We start from the raw sequence: 22642 nt of genomic DNA, 5'->3' as shown, positions 1-22642 counted from the left end.
TACACGTTCGTCTTTCCAACTGACAGGATTTCTGAATAATCATTTTTTCCCAATGATGTTAGCATAACTGTATCACATTGATGTAAATAAAAGCTCTCATCTCAATTACTTTATCGTGCCTGGCATGGGTCTTTTCACTTACGCTCTTACGTCTTTTGCATTAATTGGTGAAATCGTCATTTCCAATGATTTTAGAGACTTCCACTAACTGACCCACCTGAAACCAGTGAAACAACCTAAATTTACATCTTTACGTAATAATTCATAGTGATAAAATATTCCCTAATATTACAGTATGGCAAAGTGATGGTGTAATCTTTAATTCAAGTTGAGTAAAATTTCTTGAGCTTGGGTCTCTGGAGTGTAATTATTTCACAACTATGAGATATGTTTTTAAACGAGGAGTCATAAGACTTTCGCTGACTGATTATTTCATTGGCATCAGATCTGAGCCGACTAGTTATTTCACTTGCTATGAGATTCTCACACGGAAGTTGCTATGTGTTAAAGCAAAACATAAGTGCGTTCAGAACCTCTATATTGTTATCATAACCTCTTCTCGATCGAAAGTTTGAAAGGCGAGATTTTACCGCATATTTAAACAAAGTAGATACGTTCCACTTCAGTGACAAGAAATGCTCCCCTTACTCAGAGTTGCCATTTCTTACATGCTCTGAGTTGATTTCCCCATGGGACTTCCATCCTTTCATTATGTCGACACCTTTTGTAAACAAATATAATACAAATCTCGTTTTATACTACCTCAAAGGGATGTCAAAGTATTCGTTTCACATGAGACATAAGGGTTAACACAGGCATCACAGGTCAAAATTATGTCCAATGAATTTTTACAGATCGTATATATCTTTCCTATGTTTGGGTTTTCGAGGTAAAATAGTTCCTTGCCTTTGGATGTGTTATTACAGCGTCAGTATTCATTTCACAGGATACGTTTAAGGTTAACACAATGTTACTGGTCAAATTTATATCCGATGATATTTCACATTTCTATTATTTTCCCATGTTTTTGTTTTTCGAAGTAAAATATCTCCGCTCCTTAGCGTGTGTTTACTACAGCGCCATCGGTATGATCACTATTTGATCGTGATTCACAAACACAACAGTCAGTGTCGTAAAATAGATTGAATAAGTTACGTTTTACGCCGATTGTAGCAAAATTACAGCAATATCATGGCAGGGGCACCAGAAATGGGTTCACACATTTTACCCATTTGGGAAATCGAACCCGGGTCTTCGGCGTGACGGGCGGACGCTGTAACCACTAGGCTACCCCCCAGCGCCCCATTCTGCTTGTAGTAGTGATTTTTAATATTGAAATGTTTACTGTCAATTTATATATGACTGACAGAATGTTTTTGTCGTCTTGTTTTGTCATGATCGTTGTTTGATGCACATTAGCGTTTCTTTATTCGACCCGTGAATATCCGGGTTAGAATTGGCCTTTAGTAACCATGCTTGTCATAAGAGGCGACTAACGGGATCGGGTGGTCAGGCAAGCTGACTTGGTTGACAGATGTCATCGTATCCCAATTGCATAGATCGATGCTCAAGCTGTTGATCACTGGATTGTCTGGTCCAGACTCGATCATTTACAGGCCGCAGCCATATCACTGGAATATTGCGGCGTGAAACTAAACTCACTCACTCGTCTTTATTCCCTAAGTGTTTGATATGCAGCAACAGTTTACACATAAAAGGGGTTTTCTGTTTCTTTTTCACTCCAAAATGCCGTGGGTGCATCTTAAACAAGTCTCGGAATGTAATGTGCTTGGTTGTAACGTGTTCTGAGCAATGGCTTGAGCGTATGTAGTATTGGGGGATATCCTCTGTCTATTCCACCCCAGAATAGGCGATATGTGCTTCTTGTAAGGCAGGTAAACGGATAAGGTGATAAGGATAACGGATAAGGCTTGGTGACTTTGATTGTTGCACAAGCCATCACATAGAAAATCAGGGTATGATATGGTGCTCCATTCTGAAACAGCACTGTTTGAGAGGCATTCCAGAAGTTGAAAGCAATATTTTATAGGATGACAAGTGTTTATGGATGATCAGCTTCTTTATTCTACAATTGCGACGTTTCGGTATTGATGGTTATACCGTTTTCAAGCATGCTTTCTCTAGAATGTACATCACATGGTCATTCTAATTAATTATGTAATAATAATTATAATTTCTTCCCTAACCTGATGATGAGGCAAGCCAGTACAGATTGTGCAAGGCTCGTCCGAAATTCTCTTTGATGCATTTAATTTTTTTCGATACCGCAAAATTAGTTCATTATACCATAATGTTTACATTTCTGTGAAATGATCAATGTACTAACTGAACATCGCTATAATGATTTAAACACTGAAAGTGATTGGCGGTAATGTTCTCTGATAAGATACATATGCACTGAATACGTAATATGATAATAATCAGCACCCTAAATATCAAAGCATGTCATAATATGATCAAGTGTTTATCAGTAATATCTGTATATAGTTAAAGGACGTGCATACATTTTAATTAATTGTACAAATATATAAGAAGGGCTTCAATAGGCAGGCCCACTCAAGTCTTCAAACAGTGGAATCAGCTCCCTTGAGGTAAGAACATGTATGATGTCCGACTTTCATATTGACATTGTATATTGGGACTGGGCTCATATTTGGCAACTTTTAGCCCTCTCACAAAATATTAACAGTATTAACATTATTTAACATAACAATTGAAATCTGTACAAAATAACCATCGGAGGTAATTTAATATAAATATATGTAAATCGTTTTGGATCAATCTGGTTGATACACCTACGTATGGACAGTGTAACAGTTGAAAATTTCGTTCAGTTGAGATGGGAGCTCCCATTTTGTAAAACCGACTTAACAGTTGCACCTTCGTTTTCTCAAAATTCATTTGTGCAGTTTGATATAATGGATATTCTCTAAATAATTCATGATTTAACTTAGTGCAAAGGTAGCGTAATTGTGTAAGCAATAGACCACAGTAAACCACAGTATATTGGGAGTGGGCTCATTTTTGGCAACTTTTAGCCCTCTCACAAAATATTAACAGTATTAGAATTATCTAACATAACAATTGACATCTGTACTAAATAACCGTCAGAAGTAATTTATGTAAATATATGTAAATCGTTTTACATATATCATCTCACTGTTTACATATATCATCTCACTGTTTCCAATTTTCGGTATTTTATTATTTTTTCAATTTTCACATGTATGATATTTCTTCTAGGGCCAGAAATATAATTGATGAGTGACGGCTAAGAGAGACAAGACAGACTGTCATGTCCCAAAATGTCAATTCCAGTTCTTTCCTGAATTGTACAAGACAACGAGAAAAATAACAACTGTGACTATTTGCCTGAATACAAGTTTGATATTTTTAACGATTTTAATGCAATGAAATAATCCTTTGTCTTTCAGTTTAGGCGTTTGGAGATAAATTATCAAAGATTGATCGTTTCCCTAAATACAAACTGGATATGTTTGAAGATTTTCATACAATGACTAATATACATACTTTTGAAATGTCGAAATGGACTTTCCGAGGAAACATTCAATTTAAGCCTTAATAGGCGGAAGTGATATCAGAGGCAGTGTTGTTCAATATTCAATTTAAACATGCAGTTCCAATATATATTTTGATTCCTTATGTACAGTTTCGTTTTGTGACTTTTATATCCAGTTCCAATATATATTTTGATTTCCTATATACAGTTTCATTTTGTGACATTTATATGTATACAGACCCAGGCAACAACAATAATAGTTTCGGCCTTGATAATTGTATGACTTCGTCTTACTTTCCTTCAGCTGACACTATTTTGTTCTCTCTTCATTTGATAAACGTTGCTTTCATTTTCATTTTCTCTCATTCTAAAACACTGATTATAATTTATAATAGTACATTTATATAACGTTTGCATGATTACTTCAGTCTATACTGTTTTGGGGCGTAGAGATTGATATGTACCTACCTGGAGCATTATTATGATAGAAAATGTGTAGAAGTTTGTGTAGTTTTATTCCTGAAATAATTTTGGACGCATGATGGTTTTACACACGGAATAGCCTACACTCATTTTGTTTTCAAAATGAAATTGTAAGTAAGAGTTTTCCTGGTATTTCTAAAAAGATCCCTACATTACATAAATATCTGTATAGATACGTTATATTTAACTTGTATACTGAGATGTTTATGGTACAGAATGATAACAGTTTATCTCCATGGCGGACTTCATATTTCAATGTTTCACGTCAGATAAAATATACAGATGTAACCGATTACGATTAGTGCATAAGCATGTGTATATCAGTAGCAAAGATTAGTGAGAGGAGGGGTTCGCGTAAAGCTGATAATTACAAGTATTTGTGCTTGTTTCGATAACTGTAGTTCCTATTTCTCAAAATATACGTGAAGATCCAGGTTGAACTGACCCCATTATTTGACTGTAGTTCAGGAACAGTAAAAATTAAGAAATCTGGTTTCATGACGTTGACAGATCTTTCAATATCAAAATGATGTGGACCGTAGTTTTTCTGGGCGTCTTGGGCGTCTCCATGGCGAATGTAATGATGCCAGAATATCAGAACATCATGCTTCAACTACACAACGGGGACGCCAGATGATGGGTGAGGGAGATTTCCCTAATCAGTACGGAGAAGACAATTATCCCTTTCTCGTGAGTATTCATGTCAATATAAAAATTATTTCAAAATGATGCTAATTGGATGACGTATATGTATATATTTTCTTTCTATTTTAACCATTATTACTCGCAGCTTTACTTGTGTGTGTGTGTGTGTGTGTGTGTGTGCGTGTGTGTGTGGTTATAGCATTCGCTTTATGTTAAGTAGACACAAACTGAATGTCTGCATTATACAATGAAATGGAATTTCCATGCACTTAAAATTAATGAAAATGAAATTAATGAACTGTACCAATTCGAAGGTTTACATTGGATTAGAAGACCTCCTATTCACAATGTTTCACGCATAAAACACACACAACGGAAACATTTGGAGACATGTTGTCAAACAAAATAGCAGTTTTTTTTATTTTTGTCAAAACAAGAACATATTACTTGCTGTGCATTCTTTTCGCATTTGTTATATTTCAAGTCAATTATCAAATGTATATTGTTGTACGAAATTGTAAGCCCAAGTACAGTCTTGTAAGCATTTAGACATTTTGGCACTGGTCTCGTAGATAAATCAAATTGCTTCTTAAGCTTAAATACTGTTTGTTGCAGAGATGGAACGAAGACTTAGCAAGAGAAGCCCAGAGATATGCAAACAGATGTCAGTTCAGTTACTCATCAAGACCTGACTTCGGCGAGAACCTCTACATTGAGCAGTCGTCCCGATCGGAAGAAGAGTTCATGAATAGAGGCTTTAACGCTTGGAGGAACGGGGACGACTCATTCCGCTTTGATGACAGGGGATGCTCTCCTTCCCAGAGCTGCTATTACTCACAGGTAACTTTAAGTTATTTGTGAACACTTGGTGTTAACAGTGTCTGATGTTCACAACTCATGCAAAACAGATTTCAGATTGATTTGTTTGGTTCTTACAACCCCTTTCTACATCTTTGTTGATTGAAGGTACATGCATTCATGTTTATCGTATAGGCTTTACAAAGATGTCTACTTATATATTTTTCTCAGAGCATATCGTTTTGGTTTATCAACGAATAGTTTGTTTATTTTGTTGTGCGAATAAGAGGTATACACGTTGTCATTAATACACACGAAACAGCAACACATGTCATGGTTCGAGATCGACGTAGTTATCATTTACAGCTATCAGTATAGCTATGCGATCAGTGTATCTTGAAACATTTGTGAATACGTTTGCATTGTATATGTTCTCGCCAAACTCCGAGTAGCAGTTTCTGAAAATATATGTCAGACATTGTACCTGAAACATTGGTTTCACACAATGACCCCTAATAGATAATATTTTATCAGGTATTTCCATGTTCCGTGATCGACGGACACGTGTTCCAATACTGACAAGTGGATGATACGTCGAATAACAACGTTATTCAGCTACTTCTCAACCAGGACATGCATCTCCTCTAAGTCGGTTCATTGGCGTTCGTTCTCTTTTTTAAATTTTTAATTTAAAAACTAAATTTAAGAAAGATAGGTTTCGAAACATATAAGAAATTAGAATTTAGTTCTAGGCATAACATTTTAGGCTGACAAAATGTTTCAAAAAAGAGGAGTGAGTTCAAAATTTCAATTGTCAGGTTTCCCTTTTTGTTGCTCAGCATCCCAGTTCCAGTCCTTGATGTCACAACTCTTGATGTACGAGGGTGCATGCTCCTTGCATTATAAATTCAAAGAGCGTCATGCCACTCTTGCGAACATGTCGTTCGATGAAAAGCTTCAAAATAGTTTTGTAAACAATAGATATGGAGGATATTTCAGATTTGACACCACCATGTAGTTCAAACCCCTTTATTGATTGGCCCTCTGTATCTTTGTGAATTTGTTTTCAGGTGAATAATTACCTTGCCTTTGCATGTGTTCAACCCAGATACCATCGCAGTGGCAGGAGTTTGATCTTTTTACTTACAGTTGGTATCATCACTACTTGATGGTCATTTAAGAACAAAATGCTCAAGATTGAACGTGGTGTTGTCGTTATGATTTTCGATATTCTTATCAGTGCAACTTCTAAATAATGGATGTCTCATCTAGGTTAACTGGGAGGACACTAGGGAATTTGGCTGTGCAATGAATAACTGCAACTATATGTCTCAGTTCCGAGGTTACAATGACGTACGGTTCCTGGTGTGTTACTATGAGCCCAGGTAAGTATTTGTACTTTAATCTGCCTGCCCGTGTGTGGTCATTCACGGCCCACAGATTCCAGTGCTTGTGTTTTGCAAGCAGCGACTCATTGGGTAAGCATGACAAAATAGTGAGTTCAATGTTACAGCCCACAGAAAGTGACTGGATCATGTAACTCGAGATCATGTTTTCATTAATAATGGTCCGTGTCTGATAATCAGAATACATGTACATTGTACAACCCTCAGAAGGGAACTGATGGAATGATCTCGATGGTGGAAGTACACAGTCTTTTCTGCATGTGTAATACGCACTGTGTTGTGTGATGTGAAATATTAGATATTGCATTCAGATGCAACGCCATGGTATTGTGAACGTCCTCCTAAAAAATAGCGACATTCATATTATTAGTTCCTTTTATTTCATGCCGTTGGTGTATTCCACTTCCAGTGACCATCAATACTTTCCGTCACAACAACAAAATCCCGTCCAAGACATAATATATTTTACTTCATGTTCCAGGGCTAACTGGATGGGAGAGGATGCTTACGAACCAGGTAAATGCCTACATTTTGAAATTCAACAACTGGGTTGTCTTTACTAAAGTAAATTTGTGACACAAGTCGTCACTGCAATTATTATACATTTCACTGCTGGTCGAAAGGCGTGTTGAAATCTCTAACGCCTCTTGACTATAAAAACTGGTTGAATACTTTCCTCGTTAAATATTTGTTCGTCCACAAATGAGAAAACATAGCATTTGACACAGCAAAAAGAATAATGTATCGACATCATGCTTCTTTCTATTTTGATCCCCAACCCTTGATGTGATTGATGTGATGTGATTTGTTATTACATCCCACCTGCAAATGGTACGAAACCGACCTCATTTTATTCTTTAATAATAACACATATGTTCACAATTTATAAAACATAGACAGATAGAAACCTATGTGAGTGCGTGCGTGCGTGTGTGTATGTGTATTCAGGGTGCTATCGAAAATTAAGAAAATTGTCTTTATTTACAAGGTCTTTCAGGCATCGTTTGATGTTTGTTTGTTTGTTTTATTTACAGCGAAATAGAGGCTTCGTAGGATGGATACTAATGGACGACTTTCGACCGGATGTTGACTGTTCGAAGTGTTTAAATAAAGCAAAGTGATTGCAAAAGAAGCAAACACAAACAATGCCGACTCTGTTTTATGTTATCTGAACCAGGGTTTGTGCCCAGGTCAGTTTAGCCCTAGTTAGTTGCTTACAACACTCCTGCAGCCGTGAATCGGACGCCCGTGATGCCACTTCATGTTCGAAATACTCTCTAGATCTCTTGCACGTTTTGTGTTTGTTAGTTTTTACTATGCGGAACACTGCATTCACAAGTTTTCCATCTACATGACGACGGTCTGTAAATAATCTGTCTCCACCTGTCTGTCTAGTGATAAAAATAATGAGCATCAATCTACGCAAATGAGATTCGATGGCCTGCATCAACCAAGTAGGCGAGCCTGACCACCCGATCCCATTACTCGCTTCTAACCCGGATCTTCATGGGTCGAGAAATTACAGGTCAAAGATGCTTAGTTTAAACGAAATATATTAACCCAATGGTTATGGGGTTTGCAGAATCGAGGCTGAGCCAGCTGAGGGATACAAAGAGAGCTTTGGAGAATTAGATTCATTGTTCACGAACATGTGTAGTTCCGATATACATAAGTAGTTATAAACACCGTATCTAAACTGCAATACTGTAGATGTAAATCATGTATATATGAGCATTTTAATTTGTACCAATGTTATACCGTGATGGCGGAACTATATAGCGTGTGATCATAACCGGATTCCGATTATCATTCACTTTGCTGTCCAAATTCAAACCCTGTCTTATGTGAGCAATATCTATTTACTTATGTCATCACCGCATGTTGACTGAAATAGCCTGAGTATTTTGAAGCTTTGAACATGCCAAATACCATTGCAAAAACTCCCAAAAGAGACAGAGCAGATGACGCCAGCGGTTGTCTCTGACGACGTGAGCCGGTTAATTGTTTATTACAACAGTCCAAACAAAACTAAAACCTCGACATTAACGTATACATTGAACAAAAGAACTACGCTCATGTATCCTTATGACATAATTTCGTTCATTATTAAATCAGTTAACCTGTCGTGTTTGTGTTTTTGCTTTACACAGGAAAACATATGTCCCGACAGTACAAATAGCGTACAGGTGTAATCCGACTCCCTATGCTACACACGAGGCTGAACAATATATACAACTGAGTGAGTGAGTGAGCGACGGTCGGTTTACGCTGCGAACACAATTTCTCTATCAATATCAATGCGGCATCTACATAACTGATAAAGCAACAGCAGCAACTGAAATCATGGACGAGGATCCACATCGTCAGGGCATGATATCATGGAGCCGACGTATCCATTTCTTAGTGTTCAGAATGAACATACCACATTGGGTACACATGCTCCACCAAGGTCCCCCATTGGCATAATATTTATTGAGAAAGGAGTTAGTTCATGCTGGAGATAAAACTTAGTTCATGGAAATACGTTGAGTCACAAATTATAATTGTTTTATTGAAGATCGGAATGATACACTAATAAGTGCAATTAATACATCCATAAATACATCCACGTTATAGACATTAGTAGGAAAGTAAGAATAAAAAAGTTTAATAGAAATGTTCAGGTACCAAACATTTTATTTATATTTGTCCTCTTGTCTATATATACTTTCCAATAAACATACTCTACTCTTGTTGAACAACTCTGTAAATAATACAGTCTGGACCAGACACAATTGTGACTAGCATCTACCTACAACATCTGAACACGATAATGTGCCTTAACTAAGTCGGCCAGGCTGACCTCCCGAACTCATCAGTCCCCTCTTATGACAGACAGTGGGGGTGGAATACTGTTAACTCTAATTGGCAATGTCCCAGACACACATTAACCATGTCTAGACCAAGAACTTTTACTACCTTGCGCTGCAGATATTACAAAGTAAATCAAGCGATAAACACTATTCCATTATGATCTGAAATACATATTAACAGCAGAATTCACTGTAGATCTAAAGCATGATACCAGTCATTAAGTAATAAGTGAGTGTATGTTTCCTCATTTGCAGCACTCGCCCTAAAAAGCAGACTGAAACAAAAACACGTCAATTGTTGATGAAACACTGAATAATAGTTTGCATGGTGAAAGTCCAACTTGGAACTCGAATCGGAAACTAGTTTGCAAACTGGCAAACTGGCAAACCTTAACACGTTTAGAGTTGTACTAAAAGCTTCAAAGTTGCTCGTCGCTGTTTGAAATCTCCGTAGAAAGAGCATGCACAATCGCACCTCAAAAGTTGAGAAATGTTGACACCAAAGGTTCGACGTAAAGGAAAAGTTGACTTAAAGAGTATGCATTGATAATGCAGTCATACGAACCCAAATCCATTAAAACTATCAAACACATTATTGGCGGTTTATTGAAGTCCATTTTCCTCATTTAAAAAAAAACGGTCCTGGTGTCGTTTAATTTCTCTCTCTAAACAATTTTGAATTTAAGAAGAGGCATTCGTTTAATGATGACGGTGCCTGCCTCCACTTACGAGGATACATCAGGTTAACATTCGATCTCTCTACTACAATCTGCGCTTCTTGTAATCTAATACGTCACTGAACAGTCATCCAACGAGTACACGTACCATTATCTGACAAATAATTGGATCAAATAGAAACAGTTCATTAACTGAGTTCGTTGGGTTAAACACCATGTAAGTGTAAACGTGTTTCATTACGGCATGTCAGCTACATTTTGGAACAACCATAGTGGGTATATGACCAATTGGTCTAGTGCTTGTGGATAATCGGAAACTGGGGATTCGAACCCCTCGATTTGTAGATCCTTAGCATCTCTGCAATGTGGTTTGCGGGTCTGAAGCCCAATGATTACCAGTTTCATCAGGTATGAAATAAGAGCCAGATGAATAATTATGTGAGATCACACAGATCATTTATGTCTTTGAGTGAGAGAACCCTGTAATTAAATAATATTACACGACACTATTGCAGATTATCAAGAGATATTCACGAAAATTAATCGACATCCTAATGTATAATCATGTATTGGCTTCACAATTATGCACCCTTAAACATCCAACATCACCCACCCAGGTACGCAAGTATGTATTACACGTTCGTCTTTCCAACTGACAGGATTTCTGAATAATCATTTTTCCCAACGATGTTAGCATAAATGTATCACATTGATGTAAATAAAAGCTCTCATCTCAATTACTTTCTCGTGACTGGTATGGCTCTTTTCACTTACGCTCTTACGTCGCTTGGTGAAATCGTCATTTCCAATGATTTTAGAGACTTCCACTAACTGACCCACCTGAGAAACCAGTGAAACATCCTAAATTTACATCTTTGCGTAATAATTCATAGTGATAAAATAATCCAGCTGAGGGATACAAAGAGAGCTTTGGAGAATTAGATTCATTGTTCACGAACATGTGTAGTTCCGATATACATAAGTAGTTATAAACACCGTATCTAAACTGCAATACTGTAGATTTAAATCATGTATATATGAGGATTTTAATTTGTACCAATGTTATACCGTGATGGCGGAACTATATAGCGTATGATCATAACCGGATTCCGATTATCATTCACTTTGCTGTCCAAATTCAAACCCTGTCTTATGTGAGCAATATCTATTTACTTATGTCATCACCGCATGTTGACTGAAATAGCCTGAGTATTTTGAAGCTTTGAACATGCCAAATACCATTGCAAAAACTCCCAAAAGAGACAGAGCAGATGACGCCAGCGGTTGTCTCTGACGACGTGAGCCGGTTAATTGTTTATTACAACAGTCCAAACAAAACTAAAACCTCGACATTAACGTATACATTGAACAAAAGAACTACGCTCATGTATCCTTATGACATAATTTCGTTCATTATTAAATCAGTTAACCTGTCGTGTTTGTGTTTTTGCTTTACACAGGAAAACATATGTCCCGACAGTACAAATAGCATACAGGTGTAATCCGACTCCCTATGCTACACACGAGGCTGAACAATATATGCTACTGAGTGAGTGAGCGACGGTCGGTTCACGCTACGGACACAATTTCTCTATCAATATCAATGCGACCTCTACATAACTGATAAAGCAACAGCAGCAACTGAAATCATGGACGAGGATCCACATCGTCAGGGCATGATATCATGGAGCCGACGTATCCATTTCTTAGTGTTCAGAATGAACATACCACATTGGGTACACATGCTCCACCAAGGTCCCCCATTGGCATAATATTTATTGAGAAAGGAGTTAGTTCATGCTGGAGATAAAACTTAGTTCATGGAAATACGTTGAGTCACGAATTATAATTGTTTTATTGAAGATCGGAATGATACACTAATAAGTGCAATTTACATCCATAAATACATCCAAGTTATAGACATTAGTAGGAAAGTGAGAATAAAAAAGTTTAATAGAAATGTTCAGGTACCAAACATTTTATTTATATTTGTCCTCTTGTCTATATATACTTTCCAATAAACATACTCTACTCTTGTTGAACAACTCTGTAAATAATACAGTCTGGACCAGACACAATTGTGACTAGCATCTACCTACAACATCTGAACACGATAATGTGCCTTAACTAAGTCGGCCAGGCTGACCTCCCGAACTCATCAGTCCCCTCTTATGACAGACAGTGGGTGTGGAATACTGTTAACTCTAATTGGCAATGTCCCAGACACACATTAACCATGTCTAGACCAAGAACTTTTACTACCTTGCGCTGCAGATATTACAAAGTAAATCAAGCGATAAACACTATTCCATTATGATCTGAAATACATATTAACAGCAGAATTCACTGTAGATCTAAAGCATGATACCAGTCATTAAGTAATAAGTGAGTGTATTTTTCCCTCATTTGCAGCACTCGCCCTAAAAGCAGACTGAAACAAAACACGTCAATTGTTGATGAAACACTGAATAATAGTTTGCATGGTGAAAGTCCAACTTGGAACTCGAATCGGAAACTAGTTTGCAAACTGGCAAACTGGCAAACCTTAACACGTTTAGAGTTGTACTAAAAGCTTCAAAGTTGCTCGTCGCTGTTTGAAATCTCCGTAGAAAGAGCATGCACAATCGCACCTCAAAAGTTGAGAAATGTTGACACCAAAGGTTCGACGTAAAGGAAAAGTTGACTTAAAGAGTATGCATTGATAATGCAGTCATACGAACCCAAATCCATTAAAACTATCAAACACATTATTGGCGGTTTATTGAAGTCCATTTTCCTCATTTAAAAAAAAACGGTCCTGGTGTCGTTTAATTTCTCTCTCTAAACAATTTTGAATTTAAGAAGAGGCATTCGTTTAATGATGACGGTGCCTGCCTCCACTTACGAGGATACATCAGGTTAACATTCGATCTCTCTACTACAATCTGCGCTTCTTGTAATCTAATACGTCACTGAACAGTCATCCAACGAGTACACGTACCATTATCTGACAAATAATTGGATCAAATAGAAACAGTTCATTAACTGAGTTCGTTGGGTTAAACACCATGTAAGTGTAAACGTGTTTCATTACGGCATGTCAGCTACATTTTGGAACAACCATGGTGGGTATATGACCAATTGGTCTAGTGCTTGTGGGTAATCGGAAACTGGGCATTCGAACCCCTCGATTAGTAGATCCTTGGAATCTCTGCAATGTGGTTTGCGGGTCTGAAGCCCAATGATCACCAGTTTCATCAGGTATGAAATAAGAGCCAGATGAATAATTGTGTGAGATCACACAGATCATTTATGCCTTTGAATGAGAAACTGAACTGAATGAACCCTGAAATTAAATAATATTACACGACACTATTGCAGATTATCAAGAGATATTCACGAAAATTAATCGACATCCTAATGTATAATCATGTATTGGCTTCACAATTATGCACCCTTAAACATCCAACATCACCCACCCAGGTACGCAAGTATGTATTACACGTTCGTCTTTCCAACTGACAGGATTTCTGAATAATCATTTTTTCCCAATGATGTTAGCATAACTGTATCACATTGATGTAAATAAAAGCTCTCATCTCAATAACTTTATCGTGCCTGGCATGGGTCTTTTTCACTTACGCTCTTACGTCGCTTGGTGAAATCGTCATTTCCAATGATTTTAGAGACTTCCAATAACTGACCCACCTGAGAAACCAGTGAAACAACCTAAATTTACATCTTTACGTAATAATTCATAGTGATAAAATAATCCCTAATATTACAGTATGGCACGAGTGATAGTATAACCTTTAATTCAAGTTGAGTAATATTTCTTGAGCTTCGGTCTTTGGAGTGTAACTATTTCACAACTATGAGATATGTTTTTAAACGAGGAGTCATAAGACTTTCGCCAACTGGTTATTTCATTTGCATCAGATCTGAGCCGACTAGTTATTTCATTTGCTATGAGATTCTCACACGGAAGTTGCTATGTGTTAAAGCAAAACATAAGTGCGTTCAGAACCTCTATATTGTTATCATAACCTCTTCTCGATCGAAAGTTTGAAAGCCGACATTTTACCGCATATTTAAACAAGGTAGATACGTTCCACTTCAGTGACAAGAAATGCTCCCCCTACTCAGAGTTGTCATTTCTTAAATGCACTGATGTTGATTTCCCCATGGGACTTCCATCCTTTCATTATGTCGAAACCTTTTGTAAACAAATATAATACAAATCTCGTTTTATACAAACTCACAAGGATGTCAAAGTATTCGTTTCACATGATACATAAAGGTTAACACACTTTTAGGCATCACAGGTCAACATTATGTCCAATGAATGTTTACAGATCGTATATATTTTTCCTATGTTTTATATTTTCGATGTAAAATATTTCTTTGCCTTTGCATGTGTTATTACAGAGTCAGTATTCGTTTCACATGATACATTAAAGGTTAACCCAGATTTTACTGGTCAAATTTATATCCGATGAATTTTCACATTCAGGATAGTATTTTCCCATATTTTTGTTTTCCGAAGTAAACTATTTCCTTTCCTTTGCGTGTGTTTACTACAGCGCCATCAGCATTATTACTATTTGATCGTGATTCACAAACACAACAGTCAGAATCGTAAAATGGGTTGTGTGAGTTACGTTTTACGCCGCTTGTAGCAATATTACAGCAATATCATGACAGGGGCACTAGAAATGGGTTCACACATTTTACCCATGTGGGGAATTAAACCCGAGCGGATGCTGTAACCACTAGGCTACCCCAACGCCCCATTCTGCTTGTAGTAGTGATTTTCAATAAATATTGAAATGTTTACTGTCAATTTATATATGACTGACAGAGTGTTTTTGTCGCCTTGATCTTTTTGTCATGATAGTTGTTTAATGCACATTAGTGTATAGTAAACCGTCTTTATTCGACCCGTGAAGATCCGGGGTAGAATTGGCCTTCAGTAACCCATACTTGTCATAAGAGGCGACTAACGGGATCGGGTGGTCAGGCAAGCTGACTTGTTTGACACATGTCAGGGTATCCCATTTGCATAGATCGATACTGAAGCTGTTGATCACTGGATTGTCTGCTGCGTAAAATTAAACTCACTCACTCGTCTTTATTCCCTAACTGTTTGAAATGAAGCAACAGTTGACACATAAAAGGGGTTTTCTGTATCTTGTTCACTCCAAAATGCAATGGTGCGCCTTAAACAAGTCTCGGAGTGTAATGTGCTTGCTTTTGCAACGTGTTCTGAGCAATGGTTTGATCGTATGTAGTATTTGGGGATATCCTCTGTCGATTCCACATCAGAATAGGCGATATGTGCTTGTTGTAAGACAGCTAAACGGATAAGGTGATAAGGCTTGGTGACTTTGATTGTTTCACAAGCCATCACATGGAGAATCAGGGTATCATATGCTGCTCCATTCTGAAACAGTACTGTTTGAGAGGCATTATAGAAGTTGAAAGCAATAGGATGACAAGTGTTTATGGATGGTCAGCTTCTTTATTGTACAATTGCGACGTTTCGGTATAGATGCTTATACCGTTTTCAAGCATGCTTTCTCTAGAATGTACATCACATTGTTATTCTGATTAATTATGAAATAATAATTTTAATTTCTTCCCTAACCTGCTGATGATGAGGCAAGCCAGTACAGATTGTGCAAGGCTCGTCCGAAATTCTCTTTGAAGGATTAATTTTTTTCGATACCGCAAAATTAGTTCATTATACCATAATGTTTACAGTTCTGTGAAATGATCAATGTACTAACTGAACATCACTATAATGATTTAAACACTGAAAGTGATTGGCGGTAATGCTCTCTGATAAGATATATATGCACTTAATACGTAATATTATAATAATCAGCTCCCTAAATATCAAAGCATGTCATAATATGATCAAGTGTTTATCAGTAATATCTGTATATAGTTAAAGGACGTGAATACATTTTAATTAATGGCACAAATATATAAGAAGGGCTTCAACAGGCAGGCCCACTCAAGTCTTCAAACAGTGGAATCAGCTCCCTTGAGGTAAGAACATGTATGATGTCCGACTTTCATTTTGACATTGTTTATTGGGACTGGGCACATATTTGGCAACTTTTAGCCCTCTCACAAAATATTAACAGTATTAGAATTATCTAACATAACAATTGACATCTGTACTAAATAACCGTCAGAGGTAATTTATTGTAAATATATGTAAATCGTTTTTAGATCAATCTGGTTGATACACCTACCTATGGGCAATGTAACAATTGAACATTTTCGTTCAGTTGAGATGGGAGCTCCAAATTTTGTAAAACTAACTTAACAGGGACAACCTCAAAATTCATTTGTGCAGTTTGATATAATGGATATTCTCTAAATAATTCAATAATTCATGATTTAACGTAGTGCAAAAGTAGCCCAATTGTGTAAGCAATAGATTGAACGTCCTTCAAAAACAGTAAAAGTAAAAGTATGACATTACAGAGGCAAATCATTTCAGAAATTTTATTATAACAAATGACAGAATACAATACCTCACTGTTTCCAATTTTTGGTATTTTATTGTTTATTCAATTTTCATATGTATGATATTTCTCATAGAACCATAGATAATAATAATATGTGACGGCTAAGAGATTAAATGACAAGACAGACTGCCATGTCCCAAAATGTCAATTCCTGTAGTTTCCTGATTTGTACAAGACAACGAGAAAAATAGTGTGACTATTCGCATGAATACAAGTTTTTCATACAATGAAATAATCCTTTGTCTTTCAATTTAGACATTTGGAGATAAATTATCAAAGATTGATCTTTTCACTAAATACAAACTGGATATGTTTGAAGATTTTCATACAATAACTAATATACATAGTTTGGAAATGTTGAAATGGACCTTCTGACGAAACATTCAATCTAAGCCGTAATAGGCGGAAAGTGATATCAGAGGCAGGGTTGTTCAATATTCAGTTTAATTCAGTGTTTACTGTTTACATCTGTATTTATGTAAACATGCAGTTCCAATATATATTTTGATTCCTTATGTACAGTTTCGTTTTGTGACTTTTATATCCAGTTCCAATATATATTTTGATTTCCTATATACAGTTTCATATTGTGACATTTATATGTATACAGACCCAGGCAACCAACACTAGTAGTTTCAGCCTTGATAACTGTATGGCTTCGTCTTACTTTCCTTCAGCTAACACAATTTTATTTTCTCGCATTCTAAAACACTGATTATAATTTATTAAGTACATTTATATAACGTTTGCATGATTACTTCAGTCTATACTATTTTGGGGCGTAGAGATTCATATGTACCTACCTGGAGCATTATTATGATAGAAAACGTGTATAAATTTGTGTAGTTTTATTCATAACATAATTTTGGACGCATGATGGTTTTACACACGGAATAGCCTACACTCATTTTGTTTTCAAAATGAAATTGTAAGTAAGAGTTTTCCTGGTATTTCTAAAAAGATCCCTACATTACATAAATATCTGTATAGATACGTTATATTTAATGAGCATACAACATACTTGTATACTGAGATGTTTATGGTACAGAATGATAACAGTTTATCTCCATGGAGGACTTCATATTTCAATGTTTCACGTCAGATAAAATATACAGATGTAACCGATTACGATTAGTGCATAAGCATGTGTATATCAGTAGCAAAGATTAGTGAGAGGAGGGGTTCGCGTAAAGCTGATAATTACAAATATTACAGGAACAGTAAAAGTTAAGAAATCTATTTTTATGACGTTGACAGATCTTCCAATATCACAATGATGTGGACCGTACTTTTTCTGGGCGTCTTGGGCGTCTCCATGGCGAATGTAATGATGCCAGAATATCAGAACATCATGCTTCAACTTCACAACGAGGGACGCCAGATGATGGATGAGGGAGAGTTCCCTAATGAGTACGGAGAGGAAAGCTATCCCTTTCTCGTGAGTAGTTGAAACTACTGTCCCTTTTCATGAAATGTATGTATGTATGTATGTATGTATGTATGTATGTATGTATGTATGTATGTATGTATGTATGTATGTATGTATGTATGTATGTATGTATGTATGTATGTGTGTGTATGTATGTATGTATGTATTTATTTATGTGTGTATGTGTGTGTGTGTGCGTGTGTGCGTGTGTGCGTACGTGGATGGATTGATGTGGATGCTGCTTGAACTAACAGAGTGTTGGACGGAGAGATAAGAGGTTATAGTGTTCCCTTTATGTTAAGTAGACACAAACTGAATGTCTGCATTAAACAATGAGATGGAATTTCCATGCACTTCCTGAAAGGAAATTAATGAACTGTACCAATTACCACAACGGAAACATTTGGAGACATGTTGTCAAACAAAATAGCAGTTTTTTAATTTTGTCAATACAAGAACATATTACTTGCTGTGCATTCTTTTCGCATTTGTTATATTTCAAGTCAATTATCAAATGTATACTGTTGTACGAAATTATAAGCCCAACTACAATCTTGTAAGCATTTAGACATATTGGCATTGGTCTCGTAGATAAATCAAATTGCTTCTTAAGCTTAAATACTGTTTGTTGCAGAGATGGAACGAAGAATTAGCAAGAGAAGCCCAGAGATATGCAAACAGATGTGAGTTCAGATATTCATCAAGACCTGACTTCGGCGAGAACCTCTACATTGAGCAGTCGTCCCGATCGGAGGAAGAGTTCATGAATAGAGGCTTTAACGCTTGGAGGAACGGGGTCGACTCATTCCGCTACAATGACAGACAATGCTCTCCTTCCCAGAGCTGCTATTACTCACAGGTAACTTTAAGTTATTTGTGAACACTTGGTGTAAACACTGTCTGATGTTCACAAATCTGGCTAAACAGATTTCAGATTGATTTTTTGGGTTCTTACAACCCCTTTCTACATCTGTGATGATTGAAGGTACATGCATTCATGTTTATCGTATAGGTTTTACAAAGATGTCTACTTATATATTTTTCTCAGAGCATTTCGTTTTGGTTTATCAACGCATAGTTTGTTTATTTTGTTGTGCGAATAAGAGGTATACACATGTTGACATTAATATGCATGAGACAGCATCACACGGTATGGCAGACTCAGTACAAAGCCGTTCTAGATCGTCGTAGTTATCCATTTTCAGATGTCAGTATAGTTATGCGATCAGTGTATCTTGAAACATTGCGAATACTTTTGCACTGTATATATTCTCGCCAAATTCCAAATAGCAGATCCTGAAAATATATGTCAGGTGAGGTGAGGTGAAATTGGGTTTTACGTCGTGCTTGAGAATATTTCGCTCATATGACGACGTGCGTGCGTGTGTATGTGTATGTGCGGCTGCTTGTACTAGCCCAGACTTAAGCTGGTTTTATAGCGCTAGCCCACTGAGATACCATGCCGCAGTGAAGCATGAATACCCCACTCAGACACATTATACTGACTCCGAGCCGACCAGTCCTTGTTGTATCCATTAATGCCGAGCGCCAGGCAGGGACCAACAAGTACCATATTTTAACGTCTTTTGGTATGACGCGGTCGGGCATCGAACCCGCGACCTTCCGCTCTCCGGGCGGACGCTCTAACAACTACACCACGGAGGCGGACATATGTCAGACATTGTACCAAAAACATTGGTTTCACACAATGACCCCTCATAGATACATTTTATCAGGTATTTCCATGTTCCATGATCGACTTCCAGCAGCTGTTTTCTAATACAAATCTGACATGGTGTAAATATTGCAGTGAAATGCGTACTAAATATCTTGTTCCAACTATTTAGGATCATGTGCCTTCAAAGTGGAAGTAGTGGTTAATATAAAGCGTTCGTTCGTCGCGCCGAAGATCCGCGTTGGATTCCCAACATGGGTACATGTTTGAAGCCCATTTCTGTCGTTCACCGCTGTGATATTGCTGGAATATTGCTAAAAGCGGAGTAAAACCATACTCACTCACTCACTCAAAGTGGAAGTCGCTTCACCTTTTTTATCACCCTGAAACAAAATCAAGCGCCTTCATATTTCACGTGGCTTTCCTTAACCGTCTCCCTGTTGTCCCCTATTCAAAGACCCAGTATGCCGAGTCACAAATGGTAACAAAGTGTTGTCTGAATGATTACCTGTAATCGTGACACCGTGGGTAGAGCATAAAAATCATTATCTGTCGGACACGTGCTCCAATACTGACAAGTGGAGGATACGTCGAATAACAACGTTATTCAGCTATTTCTCAACCAGGACATGCATTTCATCTAAGTCGGTTCATTGACGTTCGTTTTCTTTTTAAAATTTAAAATTTAAAAACTAAATTTAAGAAAGATAGGTTTCGAAACACATTAGAAATTAGAATTTAGTTCTAGGCATAAAATTTTAGGCTGACAAAATGTTTCAAAAAAGAGGAGGGAGTTCAAAATTTCAATGGTCAGGATTCCCTTTTTTGTTGCTCAGAATCCCAGTTCCAGTCATTGATGTCACAACTCTTGATGTCCGAGGGCGCATGCTCTTTGCATGATGAGTTCAAAGAGAGTCATGCCACTCTTGTGCACATGTCGTTCGATGAAAAGCTTCAGAATAGTTTTGTAAACAATAGAAATATGGAGGATATTTCAGATTGGACACCACCTTGTAGTTCAAACCCCTTTAGTGATTGGCCCTGTGTATCTCTGTGGATCTTATTTTCAGGTGAATAATTACCTTGCCTTTGCATGTGTTCACCCCGGATACCAGGATTTACCCACCTTTTTACTTACAGTTGGTATCATCACTACTTGATGGTCATTTAAAAACAAAATGCTCAATATTGAACGTGGCGTTGTCGTTATCATTTTCGATATTCTTATCAGTGCAACGTCTAAATAATGGATGTCTCATCTAGGTCAACTGGGAGGATACTCGGGAATTTGGCTGTGCAATGAATAACTGCCCCTATATGTCTCAGTTCCAAGGTTACAATGACGTACGGTTCCTGGTGTGTTACTATGAGCCCAGGTAAGTATTTACACTTTAATCTGCCTGTCCGTGTGTGGTCATTCACGACCCACAGATTCCAGTGTTGGTGTTTTGCAAGCAGCGACTCATTGGGTAACCATGACAAAATAGTGAGTTCAACGTTTCAGCCTACAGAAAGTGACTGGGTCATGTAACTCGAGATCATGTTTTCATTAAAAATGGTCAATGTCTGATAATCAGAATACATGTACTACCCTCAGATTGAAACTGATGACATGATTTCGATGGTGGAAGTACACACACTTGGATTCTTTTCTAAACGTGTAATACGCACTGTGTTGTGTGATGTGAAATATTAGATCTTGCATTCAGATGCAACGCCATTGTATTGTGAACGTCCTCCTAAACAATAGCGACATTCATATTATTAGTTCCTTTTATTTCATGCCTTTGGTGTATTCACGTGCAGTGCCCTTCAATGATACATTCTGTCACAACAACAAAATCCCGTCTAAGACATAAAATATTTTACTTCATGTTCCAGGGGTAACTGGATGGGAGAGGAAGCTTACGAACCAGGTAAATGCCAACATTTTGAAATTCAACAACTGGGTTGTCTTTACTAAAGTAAATTTTGATACAAGTCGTCACTGCAATTATTATACATTTCATGCTGGTCGAAAGGCGTGTTGAAATCTCGAACGCCTCTTGACTATACAAGGTGGTTGAATACTTTCCTCGTTAAATATCTGTTCATCCACAAATGAGGAAAACATAGCATTTGGCACATCAAAAAGAATAATGTGTAGACATCATGCTTCTGTCTATTTTGACCCCCAACCCTTGATGTGATGTGATTATTTATTGCATTCCACCTGTAATTGGTACGAAACCGACCTTATATTTTTCTTTAAAAATAACACTTATGTTCACAATTTATATAACATAGTTAGATAGAAATCTATGTGTGTGCGTGCGTGCGTGTGTGTATGTGTATTCAGGGTGCTATCGAAAATTAAGTAATTCGTCTTTATTTACAAGGTGTTTCAGGCATCGTTTGATGTTTGTTTGTTTGTTTTATTTACAGCGAAATAGAGGCTTCGTACGATGGACGACTTTTGACTGGATGTTGCCTGTTCGAAGTGTTTAAATAAAGCAAAGTGATTGCAAAATTAGCAAACACAAACAATGCCGACTCTGTTTTATGTTATCTGAACCAGGGTTGAAATGGTTTTGTGGCGTGGTCAGTTTAGTTAGTTGCTAGTTAGTTGCCTACAA

The 22642-nt window shown here is 37.1% G+C and overlaps 2 protein-coding genes across 2 annotated transcripts; both read left to right on the top strand.

The window, feature by feature from the left end:
- Positions 1–2507: 2507 nt before the first annotated feature.
- Positions 2508–8025, top strand: LOC124275455 (SCP domain-containing protein 1-like). The gene is made up of 6 exons (XM_046711024.1): positions 2508–2612; positions 4535–4714; positions 5285–5509; positions 6740–6852; positions 7355–7389; positions 7908–8025. Exons 2-6 carry the CDS (start codon positions 4658–4660, stop codon positions 7913–7915), a joined length of 438 nt encoding a protein of 145 aa, XP_046566980.1. The 5' UTR covers positions 2508–2612; positions 4535–4657; the 3' UTR covers positions 7916–8025.
- An 8387-nt stretch (positions 8026–16412) lies between these two features.
- On the top strand, positions 16413–22550 carry LOC124275452 (pathogenesis-related protein PRB1-2-like). The gene is made up of 6 exons (XM_046711021.1): positions 16413–16435; positions 18181–18361; positions 18987–19211; positions 21291–21403; positions 21909–21943; positions 22452–22550. The coding sequence occupies exons 2-6, from the start codon at positions 18197–18199 to the stop codon at positions 22457–22459; spliced, it is 546 nt and encodes a 181-aa protein (XP_046566977.1). The 5' UTR covers positions 16413–16435; positions 18181–18196; the 3' UTR covers positions 22460–22550.
- The last annotated feature ends 92 nt before the right edge of the window (positions 22551–22642 follow it).

This window comes from Haliotis rubra, unplaced genomic scaffold (assembly GCF_003918875.1).
Source record: "Haliotis rubra isolate DU_JTF1 unplaced genomic scaffold, ASM391887v1 Scf2, whole genome shotgun sequence".
Lineage (NCBI taxonomy): Eukaryota > Metazoa > Mollusca > Gastropoda > Lepetellida > Haliotidae > Haliotis > Haliotis rubra.
The sequence above is the reverse complement of the archived record's forward strand: the minus strand, read 5'-3'. Positions and strand labels throughout refer to the sequence as shown.

Bases quoted from the DNA above. Each gene is read 5' to 3' on its own strand.
- LOC124275455 (XM_046711024.1), top strand. From the start codon at position 4,658: ATGATGGGTGAGGGAGATTTCCCTAATCAGTACGGAGAAGACAATTAT. The intron at 5,510-6,739 runs GTAACTTTAAGT...TGTCTCATCTAG, and splicing joins AGAGCTGCTATTACTCACAG to GTTAACTGGGAGGACACTAG. The intron at 6,853-7,354 runs GTAAGTATTTGT...TTCATGTTCCAG, and splicing joins GTGTGTTACTATGAGCCCAG to GGCTAACTGGATGGGAGAGG.
- LOC124275452 (XM_046711021.1), top strand. From the start codon at position 18,197: ATGATGTGGACCGTACTTTTTCTGGGCGTCTTGGGCGTCTCCATGGCG. The intron at 18,362-18,986 runs GTGAGTAGTTGA...TGTTTGTTGCAG, and splicing joins AGGAAAGCTATCCCTTTCTC to AGATGGAACGAAGAATTAGC. The intron at 19,212-21,290 runs GTAACTTTAAGT...TGTCTCATCTAG, and splicing joins AGAGCTGCTATTACTCACAG to GTCAACTGGGAGGATACTCG.